The sequence below is a fragment of the Canis aureus genome, chromosome 7 (assembly GCF_053574225.1).
Source record: "Canis aureus isolate CA01 chromosome 7, VMU_Caureus_v.1.0, whole genome shotgun sequence".
Taxonomy (NCBI): Eukaryota; Metazoa; Chordata; class Mammalia; order Carnivora; family Canidae; genus Canis; species Canis aureus.
The window spans coordinates 67,314,935-67,335,240 of NC_135617.1; the positions used below are offsets into that span (position 1 = coordinate 67,314,935).

The 20,306-nt window shown below is 50.1% G+C and overlaps 1 protein-coding gene across 5 annotated transcripts in view; it reads right to left on the minus strand.

Moving 5' to 3' along the window:
* The window catches only part of BRPF3 (bromodomain and PHD finger containing 3), a 34,989-nt gene extending 15,024 nt beyond the window's left edge, over positions 1 to 19,965 (minus strand). For 2 of the 5 annotated variants that reach the window (XR_013383618.1, XM_077904265.1), the window contains exons 1-9: positions 19,822 to 19,965; positions 14,587 to 16,063; positions 11,670 to 11,826; positions 8,984 to 9,115; positions 6,692 to 6,820; positions 6,085 to 6,397; positions 5,112 to 5,417; positions 3,037 to 3,543; positions 109 to 202 (exon numbers count right to left, since the gene is read on the minus strand). Coding sequence is in view for 4 of the 5 variants with exons in the window: in XM_077904265.1 (XP_077760391.1) it covers positions 109 to 202; positions 3,037 to 3,543; positions 5,112 to 5,417; positions 6,085 to 6,397; positions 6,692 to 6,820; positions 8,984 to 9,115; positions 11,670 to 11,826; positions 14,587 to 16,037 (3,089 nt within the window). In the remaining variant the exon portion in view is untranslated. The remainder of the gene's footprint in view (positions 1 to 108; positions 203 to 3,036; positions 3,544 to 5,111; positions 5,418 to 6,084; positions 6,398 to 6,691; positions 6,821 to 8,983; positions 9,116 to 11,669; positions 11,827 to 14,586; positions 16,064 to 19,821) is intronic. The other 3 variants (XM_077904261.1, XM_077904263.1, XM_077904264.1) reach the window with 3 other exon arrangements.
* Between the last annotated feature and the right edge of the window lie 341 nt (positions 19,966 to 20,306).

The window sequence follows — 20,306 nt, forward strand, 5'->3', positions numbered from 1 at the left end:
AAGAAAGAAACTTAGATAAGCAGGAGGAGGCTCCATCTGTAGCTGAATGGAGAATAAAGGGAGAGGTGGCGGAGCTGCCAACCAAGCTTTGAGAACAACTGCTCTTACCTGCAAGCTTCAAATGCCAGTCCACCACTGAGACCCAAACTACATTCTGAGTCAGACCCGCTTTCGGTGTGTTTTCCAAAGCCGTTGGTCACGCCTGCCAAGGACACACAGAGTAAGCCTCAGTGCCGAAACCTCCTTCCCCCTGACACACGCTGTAGTGTGAGGCAGCTGCCTCAGGAGGGCTGAGTGAGGAGGACTGGAAAGGGTGGCTGCTCCTTCTCATGTGGGAAATGGGTCTTGGGGGACGGAAAGAACCTGACAAAGATTTGGGGGAAATGTTGGCTAGGGCAATGAGTAGACACTGCATTTTCCTTCCCACCCCTCTGCTTTTCACTTTAAGGAAAGAAAACACAGCACACAGCTCACACCAGTCACTGTCATTTGGCTACAAAAGGAAATACCAAGACTTCCCCACTCCAGCTGGCTCCTAAGTCCCTGAGATCTGCTTCTAATTTCAAGCCTGAATTATCAGGGAGCCCGTCTCTTGGGGAGCCCACCCACCTTGCCTCTTCAGATAAACACTCACACACCCTATCCATCACACAGCTGGCAACAGCTAGCTTCATTCTTTTGGGATGGTGTCAAGGGAGGTTGGAGCAGGGTAACGGCTGTGTCAGCCACACCCAGAGATATCTAGCAGAGCTAGGCAGAGCTGAGGATGGGAGGACTTCAATAGATCTAAAGCAGACCTGACCTTCCTGGATGGAGAATCAAAATTCCTGGGTTCTAGACTAGGCTCTGAAATATAGGTCCCTTTTCCTTTTTAACCTTTGCCTCTCCTTTTGTGAAGACAGTACCTTCTTACTTATAGGAGACAGTATTAAGTATGAATCAGAGAAGGTCTGTTTATAGAATGGGCCCCTTTGGAGGCAAATGAAGGCTGTCTGGTCATCCTAGGGACATGATGCTCATTAGCTGCAGAGGCTTCAACTCCCTATTATCCGATTCTTAATCACAATCCAGCACCCCACAAGTCAGGCAGCTGGGCCAAGAGCTCAAGAGCTCTCAGTCACAGATAGCTTGGCCAGAACACTGTGAAGCAAGTTACACCTGTAAGAGCAGGTGCCTGAGCCAAGATATCTGGACTCCAGCCTGGCTCTGCTTCTAACATTACGGCTTCTGTTTAAATCACAAGCCAGCTGCGCCTCAGCTGCATGCCTGCCAAAGATCAACACCTGTTTTTGTAAGACTCCACTAAAGTCATACGGAAATAGTCCTCGATGCCAGGCCTCTGGGATAGTAGGAGATGAATAGATTCTAGCAGATTCCCCAAACAGAGGGCCCTCTCAGGTTGGATGAGCCTGACATCCAGACCTACTTCCCAAAAGCAGGATTTTTCAATTTTAGTGCACAGCGCTCTCAGTGCTGTGTGGCTGCTCCTCACAGAGCAGACAGGACAACAGTAACTGCTACCATCAGCTGCTGCGTGCTAAGTGAGTCCCACAAGGGGGTATCACTAGCCCCCTACTGGAAATGAGAAACAAGCTTGAAAGGTTAATTAATCTGTCCCAGCATACATAGCTGGTCAGAAGATGAGATGTGAACCCTGGTCTGCCTAACTCCAGGCCTCAGACTCTCGATTCTATATACTAATCTACTGCCTTAATACGGGGAGGCTTGGGCCAGATGGGAAGGGAAGGTATTGCTGGAAACCATGTGTTAAGCAGGAAGACAAAAAAGCAATGTGCTGGCCACACAACCCAAAGCTACCACATAAAAGGACAAGAAAGCAACACAAAAAACAAGAGCCAAGAGCAGGCCCCTCCCACCAAGTAAGCTGCCCTCCCTTATCCCACTAAGACTAAGCTATATGTCTGCACCTCCAGGCCCAGCTCACCCATCCAGCCTTGGTTCCCGGTGCTCCAGGAAGCCCCCCTCCAAACTGTCCCTTGCAGGCACTCCATCCTTGTTTCCATGCACCCAGGCATGAGCCCTTGGCTCCATCGACTCCTCGCTATTCTGCCCTCATCCCACAGAACCAGCTCAGGCACCGCCTCCTCGTGGCGCCTTCCCAACTCCTCCAACTCCTAGTCTCTGAACGCCTCCAGCAGTGCTGTTACATAATCACGTGCGGCCTGGCACTCTAACATCGCTGCACCTTAGGACACCATGTGGTCTCCTGCCTGGGTTGTGAACTCTCTCAGAGCTGGGGCTCAATCTGACCCACCATGACCAGCTTCCGCTGGACATGTAGTAAGTACTCTTTAGTGATGGAGCTCCCATTACCTGCCTCTGGAACCCCACTTCCAACCATACCCTGGCTAACTGTGCTGCAGCCACACTGGTTTCCTCACTGGTCCCCAGGCATGTAAGTGTGTTTCTACCTCCGTGGCCTGTGCACTTTCTAGCCTATCTTTTTGAAGTGTTCTTCCCCCAGATATCCTAATAGCTCACACCTTAACTCCTCAGATTTTTACTCAAATGTCTCCTCCTCAGGCCTGTCCTGGCCACCCTCTCTAATACCACCCCAGTATCCTCTATTCCCCTTCCCTGCTAGATCTTTCTGTATAGCTTCTAATACAAGATACAATCCACTTATTTGCTTCCAGTCTTTCTCCCCTACAAGGGAGATTTTTGCCTTTTGTTCATTGATTTTTTCCCCCCAAGTGCCTACAATAATGCCTGATAGAAGTATCTGATGAATGAATGAAGTGAAGGTCGGAATCACTTTATGGCACATAACTTTGCATTCCCCTCAGGGCCAAAGAGGGCCCCAGACAAAATCTGGTCCTTTGGAATTACTTTCTCAAAGCCTTTTCTTCCAGGCCAGTACCCATGTGCCAGGCCCAACTCTAAGCTACAGAGCCCCCAATGCTTCTATTGGTGTCCACAGGGACCATTAGGGAGGCAACCAACTAGGGGAGGTGTTGGCTGGCAAGGCAAAGCAGGAAAGTAGATGAGAAATAGAGAAGTCACAGGTATGGTCACCTGTCTCCTCCTCCTGCCGGGGGGACCTCTCCCCTTCGCTCTCACTACAGCTCCTGCTTCTTGGCCGCTTCCGGGAGTGTTGCTCATCCTCGATGCTGGCCGGAGAGGCAGGAGAGCCCACTGCACCATGGTCCTCACCATTCTCTAGGGCCCTATCTGGGCTCCTCTGTAGCTTAACCCCATTCTTGGCCTTCTTGAAGAGGACTGACGTGCGGCGGCCCACGCCACTGAGTGGGGTACCAGCAGGGACATCAGGGGCCATGAGAGACACTCTGTTGATGCCATTGTCACTCAGCAGGCGTTGCAAGGGCTCACTCCCAATCTGCAGAGGTGATTTTTCCAAGAGCTCATCCTCTTCCACCTTTCTGGGCTTTAGGAATCGGCTTGGAGGTTTGCTATCATTAATGGGTTTCAGAGTAGGAGGGTCTGGAGGAGAGTCTTGCTCAGACAGGGAAGGTGCAGGCCCAGTGGGCTCCAGGGTTGGTGGGGGAGGCAGTTTGGAATCGTCTGTTAGAGAAAAAGAGAACCTGCTTGAACATTTTAGAAAAAGTCTGTACCTACAAGCCAGGTAATGACACTGATAACCACGAACCAGAGGCTTGGGGCTTTTATAAATTTTGACACATATCCCAGGTCTCCTGTCTGAGACAAAGAGAATGCAAGATTAAGTCTTATCTACATTAGTTAACTATAAACTGTATGTATTAGAATCACCTAGGAAGTTTCTTAAAAATTTCAGTGTCAAGGTCCTGTCCCAGACCAATTGAAACTAAATCTCTAATGATGGGGTATTTTTTTAAAAGGCTTTACCAGGTGAGTCTGATGAAACAGTCACAAATCATTGCACCACACCTAAGAAAAGCCACCTGACTTAATCAATACTCAGGCAAGTTCACATTTACAGATTAGAAATATACAACTCTCACTCGACTCAAGTGTTTTTCCTTCTATCAATAATATTTTGTTTATCACCCAGTAAAGCAAGCAAGCAGGACAAGCAAAAAGAGTAAGTTTACAATTGGAAAGATGAGAGTTAAATCACTGGTTCCCAAACATGTCTGTTCACTTGCCAAGTGAAATGTTTAAAAATTAAAATTTCCAAGCCACAGCCCAGACTTACTTTATCTGAATCTTTGGGAGCTGGGGCCTGGGAATTTTGTTTTGAAACCCTATGGGAGAAGCTGTTGCAGCCAGTGGACAGGACTCTGCATCGCCACAGCCCAGGAGTGGGATACAAATGACAGACAAGCTGACTGCCACACAGGGAGTCAGAAACAATGACTGCCAAATGGGACCTCCCAACCATATCCTTATTCTCAATGTAAAATAAAATGGGCCATTTCTTGCAATTTGGCCCCTTACTCTCTGGAGGTAACTCTGAACCCTTTTAGGCTGTGTGGGTGGCAGACCATCCATAAGCTATAGGCTCAGCTCCAAGGACCTGTATGAGTAATGCAGTTCTGTCCTCAATGAAGGGGAAGGATGGAAAACAGCTCAGTTTTAAGGTTAGGTCTCTGAGAATCCTCTCTGGATGTCTTTTGCAATCTGGCCTTTCTGCTTGGGATGGGCCTGTAGACTGGGTCAGCTGGAGTCAAAGCCATGAGGTAGATCTTCCTTTTCTATCCTCCCACCCCACAACCTAATCTGCCCTAAGGACCTACTTACGTGATGGTCTAAGGTGAGCTAATATTTAACTAGTGTGTGCAATACAACCATATCAGGTACAAAATACTGTGATGCTTCTTTATTGGTTAGTAAAGACCTGCTGGGCCCCAGGCTCTAAAATTCTCCAAACCTGTCCACAATTTAGCAACTAAGTATCCACAACAATGGTCCCCAGAAGCACACTCCAATACAACAGCCAATATCTACTCTGCTGAATTTTGATCTCTTCTGATTATAAGTATCTTGAATATCATCCCTGGATATATATGGAAATGTGACCCCTCCAAGGGTTTTCACTTACCCACAAAGGTAAGACCGAAACTCAGGGAAAGATGCTTCTACTATGAGATTTTGGCTTAACCCTTACTCCCCTACCTTGGCCTCTAACCCTGACTGCTCCTGTCTCTCACCTCTGTCCCCATCGTCTTCTGGCTCCTCCTGTGGGGCTTGCTCCAACACAGTCACATCCCCCTGGGCCTCGGCTGGCAGCTCCCCATTGGACACAGTCTTGTTCAGTGATGGTGGCTGTGGTGGTGGTGGTGGCTGTGCCAGCTTCTGCCGAAGTGCATTGATCTCTCTGCGCAGTAGGCGGACACGGCGGGTCCGGGCCCCACTGGACCGCATGGCACTCACCAGGTCCAATTTCTCCAGCAGCTCCTTCAGCTGCACCTCCGGGGACAAATGGGCCCGGTTCTCTGGGATGAGGATGTTGTCCACTGCCAGGGAGAAGGGAGGACAGAAGGGGCTGAAGGACCTGCCCAGCCCAGGGCAAGGGGAAGGGACTGGATCCTTCGGATGCAAAATATTCTCCTGGAACACCTGGGCCAGTGGCTTCCAGCAGCGTCACTATGGGGCCTTGGCCCTGGTGACACCACTGCCCAGAGGGCAGCCACAGGGACAAGGTCAGAATCTGGGAAACATCTGCAGGAAGCAGTTCACAGTCATAATTACAGGCTCTGTGGAGTAGGCACGAGGCAGCCAGAGTGCGGGTCTCAGAGACAATTCTGTTTTCCTGATCCTCTACTTACACTCTTCTGAAAGAGCCACATATAGACTAGTATTGCACTCTCTCTGCCCCATGCTCCATGCCATACAGAGGGTATCCAGAGGAGGAAGACCCCTGCTAAAGATTGAGCTTTTCAAATAGACAGCTAGTACCTAATTCTCTTTCCTACCATTCCAGAAACACTCAGCAAATTAAACTCTAACTCTTGGAATTAATGCAGCCACAAGCAGGTATATCCCAGTTTGTGCCTACCCTCAGCTCTCTTCCTTGTGTCTACCCTATATAGCTCCAAGGCCCACCCCAGTCCCTGGCTCTCTAGGCTCCATCCCTGTGCCTCCTCCTAGTCCTTCTTCTCCCCACCCATCCAGGCTTCTCACCGTCTTCCCAGGAGAAGCGGTAAAAGTCCTCCAATTTGGGTGACTCAGGCAAGTGGGTGCCCCTCTCGGGGTCATAGCCGATGTTCTCTGCCTGCCGCCGGGCATGCCGCAAGATGGCCCCTCCCAGGTCCCGCAGACGGACAGCTGCTCGGTGGAAAATTGTGTCTTTAGCATTATACTTCATGCAGTTGGTAACTATAAGGTTAAAGTCCTCCTCAAACTCCTCCAAGGTGCGGTATAGATGAGACTCCAGCTTCCGCCTCATAGTAGAAAAATCCATTGGCTTGGATATGAATTCCAAGTAATCTGGAACCTAAACATATAAAACCTGTACAATTACAACAACCATTTACTAGCCAAACAGGTGCACCCTTCACCAGCACTCTTGCCTCCCCGTTTTCTGGTTTGGCACGCTGGCTCAGTCAGAGCCCCAGGACCCTGGCCCACCCCCTGGCCTGCTGATCCCTCACTATGGGCAAGTCTATTAGCTGTGCCAGAAACCCCCAGGTTTTGTCCACCCTGTGGCCCAACCCCCTTCCTGGCCTACTCAGACCCTGTTTCCAGTTCAAGAGGGGCTCACTGCTCAGGAAGTGGTGAGGGAACTTGCCTCACTCAGGTTGACAGGTTCAGCAAAGATGTGTGCCGGATCCTTCTCCTGCAGCAAGTCCAGTGTGGTCCTCAGCAGAACATTGAATGGCATCAGCTCCAGCTCCATGGCAGCCTGCTGGATCTTGACCTGTGCAAAAGGTAGAAAGAGATCAGGACGCCCCTGCAAAGAGGCACCAAACTTGTTTTTCATAACCTGACTTTCACCAATCACGTACCACACATTTTCACAGGATATTAAGCTAACCAGTACATGAGGAGTGATCACCCAACCCTCAGCTAGAAATAATGACCAACAGCTATCAACCACTCTATGAATGTTCCCTATGTATCAAGCACCATACCAAAACTTAAAAAATATTTAACATGTCCATAGTCCCTCCCAAATGCCAAGTAACACTCTAAACATTTTATTCAATGTAAGTATATGAGGTGGGTACAGATGAGTTATTTTATAAAGAGGCAACCAAAGCACAGCGAGACTAAGTAATTGACTGACCCAAGGCCACACTGCCAATAATGGGCAGAGTAGGGACTCAATCCCAGACAGTCTGATTCCACAGTGTGTGCTCTTCACTACTAAGCCATACTGCCTTCTCTACTTGCATTACTCCGGTTAATCATCACAATAATCCTGAGGGACAAATGGCTACTATCCCCATTTTACAAATATGGAATCTGAGGTTTGGAGAGAGTATGAGGAAGTCACTAACCCAACAAGATAGGATTTGAACCCAGGACTGACTTAGTTCAAAGAGCACACTGATGATATAAAATGTGACCTGGGCCAGAATTCCCACTTAGTAAGCTAATATTGATCCCACTGGCCCTTGGGGCATCTGGGTTGGCCTGGGATAACTAGGGCCTCTAGGCTCACCTCCTCAGCCAACGTAAGTGTGATTTTCTATGTATGCCCTAATGTGAAAAGGCTATGAAATGTTCCTTCCTCTTGGTGACATTAAAACAGGCCCACCTGCTTCCTTTTCCTTTTAATTTATCTGAACCAGAGGGAAGAAGAAAAACTCAGCTGTCAGACCAGGCCTAGGATGGTGAACACAATTTAAATCCATGGAGAAGATCCTGAGATGCCCTCCATGCCACCCAGACATGCTAGGTATGGCAAGAGCTGCCTAGTCTCGGTGGTGGAAACTGAGGTTACAGGCTCATGCTGGAGCTCAATGGTGAAGTAGGGTTTGGAGAAAGAGAAGAAGGAACGTCTTTAATCCAGGCCTCTGAAGCATGCAAGTAATAGTTGTTATTCCTAGACTGGAGATAACAGTTTTGGCTTGCCATTCATTCAATTAATAGCACTTACTCTCTGTGATGTGCAGACTGTGCCAGTGGACGCTTCAGGGAAGCAAAAACTATCAATAATGATCATGACAGCAGTTGACACTTCTATAGCCCCTACTACATGCCAGGCACGGCTCTAAGCCCTTTATATATACTAAGTCATCTCTTCTTTACAAGCTTATGATGTAGGTTCTTTTTTTTTTTTTTTTTTTAATTTTTATTTATTTATGATAGTCACAGAGAGAAAGAGAGAGGCAGAGACATAGGCAGAGGGAGAAGCAGGCTCCATGCACCGGGAGCCCGACGTGGGATTCGATCCCGGGTCTCCAGGATCCCGCCCTGGGCCAAAGGCAGGCGCTAAACCACTGCGCCACCCAGGGATCCCATGATGTAGGTTCTATTGTTACCCTCATTTTATAATCAAGGAAATGGGCATAAAGAGATTAAGCAACTTACCCAATATTACATGAGCACTAAATGACAGAACCAGGATTTAAACCCAGGTAATCCAGTGCCACAGCTCATATTCCTAACCCCTGCATTACACTACCTTCCTCAACATTCCTCAGACTTAGATGCTTAGACCCTCCTTGGCTAGAGCTTGGAAAATTTAAATGATTAAGACTGTAAGTATTTTAAGGGCCAAGTGAAAACGCTCTCAGAAGCTCCCAGCAGTGATGACCATCAGAATGGCCTGAGAAACTTTTCAAAATACTTAACACCAGATTCCCTCTGAGATTTTGAGTCATAAATTCCAGGGATGGGGCCCAGGCAGATGATAATGAGCCTCCGCATGAGGCCACCAGAAGCTGAATCCGCAGTTAGAAGCCATGTGCAGCACCATACCCAGTACAGACTAGCAGGTCTTGGAGCCCACAGTGATGAGCAGGAAGGGGAGGAAGCAGACACTAGGCAGATCTCCTGGCTTTCTCCATGCCACACTGACAGTAGGAGAAAAAGATCTTGAACAAAAGCCCTGAGGCTGGGGGATCTTCCTCACCTGTTCCCTCTTGAGCTTCTCTCTTTTCCGAATCAGCTCAATCAGCAGCCGCGCCCGCTCCAAGTCGTGCCGGAGCTTCTGCCAGTATTTTAGCTCTTCCTTCACTGCACTTGTCTTCTCGTCCTGCTCTCGCTGCAGGAAGGAAGGGAGAGGAAGGAGTTGCTGGAGGCCCGCTTCCTGTCCAGAGCCCTTTCCCTATTCTAGCCTCACAGGGCCTCGGCAGGTAAGGGCCCCACACCCTGGCTGACCCATGTTCCTGAGAGCCCTTCTGCCCTCTCTGCCCCATGCCTTTCTCCTGCACTCCCTTAGCCTTCCAGCAATGCTTCTTAACTGCCCCACAATAAGCACCACTGGAGTGAGAGCTGGGACGACTTCCCCTCCTCCTGAGGATACCAAGGGGGGTGGTGGAGCTGTGCCCCTTAGGGCTGGAAAAGAATTTCAGAAGGAAACCAATACCTCGAGGTAGAAAGAATTTCATCCTAAAGCTGCCACTTGTCTAAAAAACAAAGTAAAATTCTTATTACCAGCTTGTACTAGCTGGCTTGAACATACTTTAAAACACTACAAGTACTCAAAAAAGTGATTCCTGCCCTAGAAAGAGGTTAGAGTTGGGGGAAGGAAGAGGCCCAGGGTTGGACACACAAGGGCACAGTAGCATAAACATAATAAAAACCCAAAGGTAAACTGAATATAAAATGTTGAGAAGATAAATAAAGAGGATCTGAGTGGGTTGGTTTTAGGTCAGGGAAGGCTTCCCACAGAAGCAATCTTACTAGGATTTCACATGTAGTGATGGACATAGGTGAACAAAGCAATAAGAAAGGCCTCTGCTGGAACCAAAGGGACCACAGGGAAGAAGTGTGAAGGCAGAAAAAAATGACTCTCTGCTTGGTAAAAAAAAAAAAAGAAAGAAGAAAGAAAAAATGGCCCGGCCAGAGCAGAGAGGCTGGAGAACCACAGTAGCCAAGGAAGCTCCAGGATTTAGCTGGTAAGAAGCTTCAACTCCAGGCAAAGGAACCTGCATGTGGCCTGCCAGGAGAGGGGGACTATGTTCTGGAAAAGGAATAGATTCTGGAAAATGGTGTGTAAGACAGTATCAGTTGAACAGCAAAGAAAGAATTAGAGGCGGGAGACTACCTAGAAAGCTATTGCTGAAATTATGGGAATTTGGGTGAGCGGGTGAGCTGTAGAATGGAGACAAAAGACCATATGCCAATAAACTGGCCCCAAATAGCATAAGGGATGATTAACTGTGTCTTGTTATGGAGGAAAGAATCAAAAGTAACTCCAAGATGGGGAATGTCTGAGGTCAGGAGGCAGAAGATTCCATGTCAATAATGGGCAGGGGTGCCTGGGTGGCCACCCAGGCAGTTAAGTGTCCAGCTCTTGATTTTGGCTCAGGCCATGGTCTCGTGGGGTTGAGCTGCATGTCAGGCTCTGTGCTCAGTGGGGAGTCTGCTTAAGGACTCTCTCCCTCTGCCACTCCCTCTGCTCTCGCTCTCTCAAATAAATAAATCTTTAAAAAAAGAATAATAATGGAGAAATAAGTTTACCAAGAGGAAGAAAGATAAAGAATTCAGTTTCCGATATCTGAATTCTAGGAAACAACATCTACATGGACATCTGCAGTTCCTTTGCCCCAGAGGGACTACAGGCAGAGAAAAGGGATGAGGACAAGAAATCTGGAGCTATTACCACGCTTATTTACAACTATGAGAGTGCACGAGCTCTCCCAGCAAACGGGCAGGCATCAGAGCCCTGGGAATGTTACTACTGAGGAGTAACAGGTCAAGTCAGCACAAGGTGCAGTCAGCCAGGTGGAGAAGGAGGGATATGGGGTCATGGAGAAGCTCTAAGAGTGATCCATGGTGAAAATGCAGCCCATCGGCCACTACGGTGAGAATGTGAGGTAAGGCTTGCTGGGCTGGGAGGAGGTGGTTGACGTTCCAAAGGAGGCTACAGGGGAGCAGGCAATCCTCCCCACCTCAAGGAGGGAGGAGACACAGACTTACACTTCAGGACTTTAGTTACAAAAGGCAAAAGTGAAATCAGACAGAACTTAGAGGGCATCAGAGTCACGTAAATGATTGCTTCATCTTTGCGGTGATAGTGTGGAAATATTTAAAGGCAGAAGTAATGGAGCAAGTGAGGAGGGAGAAAAAACTAAAGACGGTTTAAAAAAGGGAAAAAAAAAAAGTCTCTCAGGAGACCTCCAACCAAGGTTCCACGGCTAAAAGGTCACCACAACTGGCCAGGCTCTGTGCTACAACTTAGATGGCACATTTGCATGTTTTCTACAAAACATTTTCTGGCAGATGTCAGTACAGTGTCTTAAGAAAAATGCTCCTTGTCCTAATTTATGCAACATGGCCACCTGGCCCTCATTAAACCCATTTTTTCCTTTCTGCCATGTCTACAGGTTTTCCCCACATACTTGGAAGTTGGGCTTGCTCTCTACTCTCTTCTAGAATTTGCTCCAAAATCAACCCTCCCCCATCCAGGAGGAGCTGCTGTCTGGGACCAAGAGCTCTACAGTGCTGGAGGTCGTTCCTGGGAGATGCCATCTGGAAGTGTGACTGCCTATTGACACAAAGGCTCTACAGAGGGCTCAGGGAGTGGTGACCCAACCATCCCTCCTCCTCCTTCACTCTCCACCTCCTCCACCACCTTCAATCACTTCACCTACCTGCTCAGCGTTTCTTTGGGACTGCAGGTGGGAATGCAGGCGTCGGATGAGAGGGACGCCGTTCCGTGCCTGCCGCTTCAATAGCCAATAGTTGTGAAGCCGCTGTATGAACTGGTTTTTCCTCTGAAAGGAGAGACCACTACAGATCTTGTTCAACCTTGAGTAGAGGCACAGGGAAGTGAAAGACAAGGTCAGTGGGCAGCCCTGATCACAGCCTCCTCTTCAGACCCTAGCTCATTTCTGAACCTTACATATGAAAGAAGATGGAATCAAGTGGCCAATTGCCTCACCTCAGAGAAAGGCTTAAAAAAAAGAAAGCAAAGTTAAGCAGCTCGGATTCAGCATGTGATAGATGTATCACTTGATTTTCCACCCCCCTATCTTACAGTCCTGATTCTCCAGAAGAACTCTCTCCCAGGAACCCTGTTTCCTGTGGTCCTAGACTCCTGGGAAATAGGCCTGTGCCCTGAACTCTTGATATAGGCAGGAAAAGAGAGCAGGAACTTGAGTAAGCTATGGGCAATGTGGTCACTACTTCCTGCGCCCTGTGGCTGAGGGTCCCCCCAGACCAGAGAATAGTTCACAAGCAAGCTGGAAGGAAAACTAGAAGTACGCCAGGCTATGGCTCTCTGAGCTCAAATGCAACACTTCAGAGCCGTCTGACCTCTGGTTTTTCATTAACGATCTCAGCAGCCTAAAAGTGTCTAATTTTGAAACAAACAAGAAAAAAAAAACTGGATAAGAGGACGGAGAATCTGAAAACTTAGCTGGCTCAATTAACCCAATAGAGAAGTCTTAAGGTCAGGACTTAATAATATGTGGCAGGTGGGAGAGGTAGAGGCAAAAGGGGAGGGAATTAATAAGAGCCTATAATCTTTATCCTAATAGTCTTGTTGCAAGGTGGGTAACATCAGTCTCATGGTAACAAAAGATGGAAAGGCAGCTTAGGAACAGAGGCTGGATGAACTGTCAAAGTCACTAATGTGGCCAGAAGGATGGTGGAGCTGAATGGGATTTGAATCAGTGATCTCTCTGCTACAGCACCCTGTGTCCCCAAATTGGTTATTCACAGAGTAAGAGTAATAAGCAAGGCCTCAATACTCCTGTTGTGTGCCCCCCACTTTTTCTCTTCATCTCTATCCACTGAAAGGAAGTTAAGTGCCCTATGCATTTCCACAGACATTCTTGCCCCAAAGCCAAGCTTACAAAATCAAGATCTAAGCCTTTCCCCAAAGAAGAAATCCCCCACCAATGCCCATGCCAAGCATACCTGCCCAGATGCAGGCAGCCCCCTCCCTCTATAACCTCTTGGCCATGGAGTGTCCCCCTAGCATTTGTGTAGGTAGAGAGAGGAAGAAGAAGAATAAAACAGCAGCAGCAGCCACCATTTATTGAGCGCTTACTATTTACCAGGCACTGTACCAAGTGCTTTATTTATATCATCTCCTTCATTTCTCACAACAACCCTATGAGGTTCATTTAGAAAGAAATAAGGCTCAAAGAAGTAACTTGCCAAAAGTCACACAGGTAGTTAGCAACAGGAGCAGGATTCAAAAGCAGGTTGGTCTGTTTTCTAAGCCAGCATGCTATGCTGACCCCTGTAAGACACATCTATCAGAGCAGATGTGACAACCAAAGAGACTAGTCCCAGGGCATAGCCACCCTACAAATGTTTCTAAGCATGGACCAACTCAACATCAGAGAAGAGCCTACAACAGCTCTGTGACTACAAGTCATTTCCAGTTGACTGAATTCTAATTCCAGCCATAGTTCGCCATAGGAGCCTCTCCCTCCTGCCCTTCTCTGCTCTTTTTCTCCTTCCCAGACTGACAAGTCTGGTTGCCTGTTCCCCTTACAACTCATTCCCTGCTACCCTCCAGCACTCACTTCTCCCTATCCTTTTCAACAAGAGAAGGCAAACAGCAGGAACAGAGACTGATGGCATCATGAGCCCCAGCTTGTGGTCAGGTTCTATAGCTTCCCACCTGGTTCCAGCCCTTTGAACAGGACTTGGCATATAGTAAGTACTCAATAAACACCTCAGTGAATGAACAAAGGCATGAACAACTTTACCTCCTGTGGCTGCAGATTCTTCATCTGGGGGTGTGGGAGAAGGTGCAAGGACTACATTAGATGAATAATTTCCAATATTCCTTTCTGCTCCAACACTGTATACTTTCTAAAGAATATCACCCTTGAGATGAGCTTCTACTGGAAAATCTTTCCAGTCTCTTGCTTTTCTGCCCTCCAACAGCTACTTCTCTGATGGTTAAAAATAAGTACAATGGTCTCTCTATAAGACTCACTGGGGACCAAGGTGGCTTAGCTATACAACTGAACCAAGTGATCCTTTCCCCTAAATCTAGAAGCTTCTCAAGAAGAGAAAGATCATGTCTTCCCCACACCACCACTCCCTCACACAAAGTCCCCATCATTCCCAGACAGAGCTTTCTGGACAGCAGTCGTGTGGTTCTCACTTCTATCACCACAGGAGGTTTTGGTAACATATGTGGGGAGTGTTTGAGACGGTCACAAAGACCAAGCAATGAGGGAGGGGATGCAAACGGCACTAACAGACAAAGATCAGGGATGCTAAACATTGAGGAATGTATGAGGCAGTCCTAATAGTGAAGAATTATCCTGTCTCAAATGTCACTTGTGCACCTGTTGAAAATATTGCCTTAGACACCCTTCACCTGGGTTTCTAAGCCACTTAACTGTCTCACCTTAAAGCACAGGAAATACATTGCTCTCAAGGCAAAATCAAAACCACAAACCAGATTGGGGCCCAAAGGAGAAGGCACAGAAGAGAACAAACATTCACCAACCATGCTTGGGGAAAGAGTTCCTGGCTCAGGGCCAACACCAACCAAGAAGAGACTATCAGTCCACGGGGAGCCCTCCTGGGCAGGCTTACCTATAAGAAGGTATCTGTGGGACAGTGACCATGGGGACAGTGGAGGGTGTATCTCGGCTCACTTCCTCTGGCTCCTTCTTGATCTTCTGCTTCAAAGCCATCTTGTTCTTCTTGGGCAGTCCCTTGAGGGGGCCACCTACCCCACCTTGGCCTTCATCTTCCTCTTCCTCTTCCACCTCTTCCTTCTCTTCCTCCTCTCCACACCCCTCCTTCAGCCCTTCCTCATCCCCAGCCTCACTGAGGCTTCCAGGGGAGTCACCCTTCCTCCTAGTAGTGGCAGCACCTGGCGGTGAGTGGGCCTCACAGTAGGCAGTCTTGCGTACTGTGAAGATGGTGCCATTGAGGCTGGTCTCACGCATAGGCTCAATCTTCATGAAAAGCCCAGCCCGCTGTGCACATGTCACATGGAAGGCCGTGTAGCAGTTCACCTTATGGCACTGGATGGCTGCCCCCAGTCCCTTCTGCTTGCAGATATAGCAGGTTAGTTTCCAGCGGGCAGGTGGGATGTTGTCGATGCCCTCAATGGGCTCCAGGAACACGGTGTTAGCGAAGCAGACTTCAGGGATCCAGATGGCACACACCACGTGCGCCCAGTGCCCATCGCTGGTCTGTTTGAAGGCGCCACCCTTATTGGGGCATAGGACGCAATCCACAGGCCGGGAGGGAGATTGTAGGCAGCAGCGACATAGCCACTGGCCCTCAGGGATATAGGGGACACCATAGCACTCCTGGTGTACAGCAAGGTTGCAGATGTCACAGAAGAGAATGACATTGCTATTGTGGCATTCGTCATCCAGGCACACACAGCAAAAGGCGTCTTCATCAATAAGTGACTGCTGGGCCCCACTGCTGCGACTCTCCAAGTAGGACTCCTTCTCAAGCCGGTCTACCAGCAGCTCAAAGGTGTCTGCTGACACCACACTATGCCCATCTACACGTCGCTTCTCGTTCACCATGTCCAGCCAGGCAAGGTCCTCCTCATCCATGTCATACTCTACTTCGGCATCCAGGTCTTCAGGTGGCTTCTCGATGTAGCGATAGTAGGCAGCAGGCAGTGGGGGTGCTTCTGGCTGGCTGCCTGAGTCCACCATGCGAAAGCTGGGTTGCGGGAGGTGGAAGGAAGTGCCAGATCCATGTTTGGAACAGGACTCCTTCTTCTTGCCCTTGGAGGAGGGTTTTTTGGACTTACCAGGGAACTGAGGCTGCTCACTGTTTTCCTTGTTACTATTGCATTCGGTAATATCCTGGGCGGTCAGCTCATCCTCTGTAATGATTTTGAGTGGGTCATAGATGCTGATTCGATGCAGGCGTCCATCAATGTCCACCTCAACGATCCGCTGGGCCTGGGCATATGTTAAGGTCTCCCGAGTAGGTGAACACTTCAGACTGTAGGGGGATGGGGAACGCCGGCCCTCGGCATTCTGCCGCGACTTCCGGCGCGGCTTCCTCATGGCACCTGGGAACCAAGGGGACAGGCCTATGGAGAGACCAGGAGGCAGAGCTGAAGGTTCAGGCATGCACTCATTCACCCTTCCATCTGATCGAGAGGCCACCAAGAAGACTGTTTCCTCTGTCTGAACATCCTGCCCCTCTGACATCCACACAACTTGCTCCTGCAAGTTTTTTCACAAACACTGCTTCTCAATGAGAGCCTGACCACTCTTATGTAATACTGCCAATCTCTTTCCCCCACTAGCAATCTCTCATTCTGTTTTATTTTTCACTGTAACACAACACCATTTTTTATTATGCTATGTAATTTACCTACTTATCATGAATGTTTGCTTCCTTCCACAGAAATGTAAGCTCCGTGAGGGGAAATAATTTTGTCTATCTTGTTCACTGTTGTATTCCCAGCACCTGGATGGTGCTAGCTCCTAAGTTAGCACTCAGTAAGTATCAGATGAATGAAAGGCAAAATCCAACATGCAAAAAAAAAGAAAAAAAAAAATCCAACATGCATGATCCCTGCCATCTAGGTGCTCCATCTAATTGAAGGGACAGAAAAGTAAACAGATCATTACAACATGGGAGACACCTAGAGTTCTAATGATGCATGTAGGCTGTGTAACAGCTAACTATGGAAAAGGAGGGGGAGGTCAAGGGTTCAGAAAAAAAGGAAACAAAAATAGCATCCATTTTCAAGCTCTGTTTATGACCAGTGGCCCCATCAGAAGATCAAAAACTCACGGGTTGGGATGCCTGGGTGGCTCAGTGGTTGAGCGTCTGCCTTTGGCTCAGGTCATGATCCCGGGGACCTGGGATCAAGTTCCATATTGGACTCTATCTGGGAGCCTGTTTCTCCCTCTGCCTATGTCTCTGCCTCTCTCTGTGTCTTTCATGAATAAAATCTTAAAAACAAACAACAACAACAAAACACCTCACAGGTCTAAAGCCCTCTCCCAACCCATATTACAATGATCAGAAACCCTATCCCCTGAACCCAGGAATGAAGAGGTGAAGGCACCTGAAATGTCTACTATGTGCAGGCTAAAGACTTCAAACTATCCTATGCAGGTTGTCTCTGGAAAAGCCAGCATTCAGGATGCACTGACTAGTATATCTAAGCAGAAACACTAGAAGCTCTGGGAGTGGCCCCAAGTGGCACTGAAGTTTTAAGTGGCCTATCTGGGATCCTCATTGGACCTACAGCTAAGGTGATTGGGGCAATATCTGAGATAAACTCTTAATGCATTCTGTTACCTCAAATGTCCCTCTCTCCCCCAAATACTTATACCTACCCTACCCTTATGCAACAAGGAGAAATGATGTGGGAAACTTTAGGAGAAAGCCCTAAAGTTTCCCACATCATTCTATGGGTAAAAGGAACTATGACAAGCTCCTAAGAAGCTGTGGTAGCAATTACTTGAGGCCATCACTACCAGGAAAGACATTAGAGGTATGGTACCCCAGGGTGCAGGCAGAGACTTGGAAAAGTACAACAGTGAGAGGATTTAAAAGAGAAAAGGAGTTTGTCACCTTGGTTGCAGGATCTACCATCTTTATCTATAAAGCAGAGATGATGATGATAATTTAGCACACTTTTGCAGATTACAAATCCCTTTTACTTTTTTAAGATTTAAAACATTTTTAAAAATTAGTCTCTACCCCCAACATGGGGCTCGAACTCCTGACTCTGAGATAAAGAGTTGCACACTCCACCAACTGAGCCAGCCAGGTGCCCCAATCCCTTTCACTTTTTAACATTTCTCTCAACTAGTTTGGAAGGTAGAATAGATATCATCTCCATCTTACAAATGAAGAAACAAGCTCAGAAAGGTGCCACTCAACCCGAAGCTACAATTCAAACCCGGATCTCCTGATGTGTTGAACTCATCTCAGTGGGAAGAAGGACCACCATAGAGATGCCATGGTCTGGTACAAAACGAGGCTCTGGGGCTATCTAGGTTCTAATCTTGGCCCTGTGTGACCTGGAGAAAGTCACTTCATCTCTCTGGGCCTCCACACTCGGCCAGTAAAATGAAAATGAAATCTATCCCTTAAGGGTTGCTCTATGTGAATAAGGTATTAAGATCTTCATTTAAAAGTGTGACTGAAGGGCAGCCCGGGTGGCTCAGTGGTTTAGCGCCGCCTTCAGCCCAGGGCCTGATCCTGGAGACCCGGGATCCAGTCCCATGTCAGGCTCCCTCCATGGAGCCTGCTTCTCCCTCTGCCTGTGTCTCTGCTTCTCTCTCTCTCTCTGTGTCTCTCGTGAATAAATAAATAAAATATTAAAAAAAAAAAAAAGTGTGACTGAGGGGCAGCCCAGGGGGCTCAGCGGTTTAGGGCCACCTGCAGCACAGGGCGTGATCCTGGAGACCCGGGATCGAGTCCCACGTCGGGCTCCCTGCATGGAGCCTGCTTCTCCCTCTGCCCGTGTCTCTGCCTCTCTCTCTCTACCCCCCTCTCTCTGTGTGTCTCTCATGAATAAATAAAATCTTAAAAAAAAAAAAAAGTGTGACACAAACAAACAAAAAACAACTTGGCTGAGGAACAGTGCCAGGCAGGCACACACCCCATTTGGAACAAAAGGCAACAGAATCATCACAGCAATTCTGTCCAGGTTCCAGAGGCCCTTGGCCACTACATGCCCGACAAATGCCAACTCGGGGGGGGGGGGGGTAGCCCAGGCTAACAGTCCTGCTTCATTGCCCCCAAGCCCTCATGGGCAGGGAGATCCTCGCACAGGCCTGAAAATCTGCCTCAACGCTAACCTCAAAGTTTTAGACAGAGGTTGTGGACCCTCCTTTGTTAAGGCGCTGTATATTCTTCTCCCTCCCTGCCTGCCACCTCCTTAGCAGCTTGGGTCAGCCGTCACCCCAGCAGCGAGCATCTGCGGAAAACCTCCTGGGTCCTGCCCAGCCTCTGGGCACCGGGAGGCCAACTCTGGAGAGGCGAGGGCCGCTGCTGAGGAAACGAGTTTCGCCCACAAGGAGCTTACAGTCCAGTTTTCTTGGCGGGAGTTTCTCAACCCACACAGCCCTTGCCACAAACACGCCTCCTGATACCCCAACGCCCCCAGAGGTCCTCTCAGCACCCCCGAGCCCCCACTCGCCCACCCCACCCAGGTCTCCGAAGGACGAGGAGTTTCTGCAATTAGCCTGTGTCCCCCGTAGCCCACCAGAGACTCAGGAGACAGGGAGCGCCCCTGCCAAGGCCCCTGCCCCTTTAAAGGGGCACCTCTTCCAGAAGAATCTTGACCCTTCCGAGGAGAAGGGAGGGAAATAACATCGCCTCCCCTGAAGGGAGGGGGCGAGCGCACCAGAGGCCGACGGACGCGGAGTCCGACCCTCACACAGAGAAAGCTAGCGCCAGCGAACCAGCGGGGCAGAGAGGCGAGCGCCCATTGGTCGCCTCGCCTGCCCGTCAGGAGAAACCGGGGGCCAAGGGACGCTCAGGGGGCGGAACCCCCCTCTGGCCTGACCAATTGGAGAACATGGCGGGGGCGGGACTCGGCGGCTCGCCAGCCAGGGCCGGGGGGGGAGGGAAACAAGATGGCGGCTGCGGGAGGGGGTCCTCGCTGTTCAGCTCCCCCCTCACCCGCCTTCTCCTTCCCCGCCGCCGCCCTCGCTCCGGGAGAGCGCTTCCGCGCCGCCCCCGCCTGGCCCGGGAAGCCCCCCGCTTCCCCCTCCCCGCCCCCCCCGCGCGGTCCCTCGTCCTCCTAGGCCCCGCCGCCCCCGCCCCCGCCCCCGCCCCCGCTCCCGCTCCGGCCGGCCCCGCTGCCACCCCCATTACCTCAGCCGCCGGCCCGGCCCCACCGTTCGGGGCCCCTGGGCGCGGGCGGGCCGGCCGTCGAGCAGGTCGGCGCGGCCCGGGGCGCGGAGCGCGGCCTCCTCCCGCGCTGGCCTCCGCGGCCACCGCCGTGCCCCCTCCCGGCCCGCGCTGGGGCCCCGGCCCGGCCGCCGCCGCCGCTCCCGGGGGAGGAGGGGGAATGAAGCCGCCGCCGCCGCCGCTGCCGCCACGGAGCCCGGCCGAGGGGAGGGAGGGATCAGCCCCCAGGCAGGATCCGCCCCTCCGGCCTCCCCCCCGCCACCTCCACCCCTTCCCTCGCTCCCTCCCTGGCTCCGCGGGCTCTCCCGCTGAACAGGAGCGAGAGCGCGAAAGAGGGGGGAACGGGAGGAAAATCCCCCCGCCCGTGCCCGGCGCGGCGGCGGCGGCGGCGGCGGCGGCGGCGGCGGCGGCCGGGGCGGCGCGGCGAGGAGCGCGGAGCCGCGGCCGCC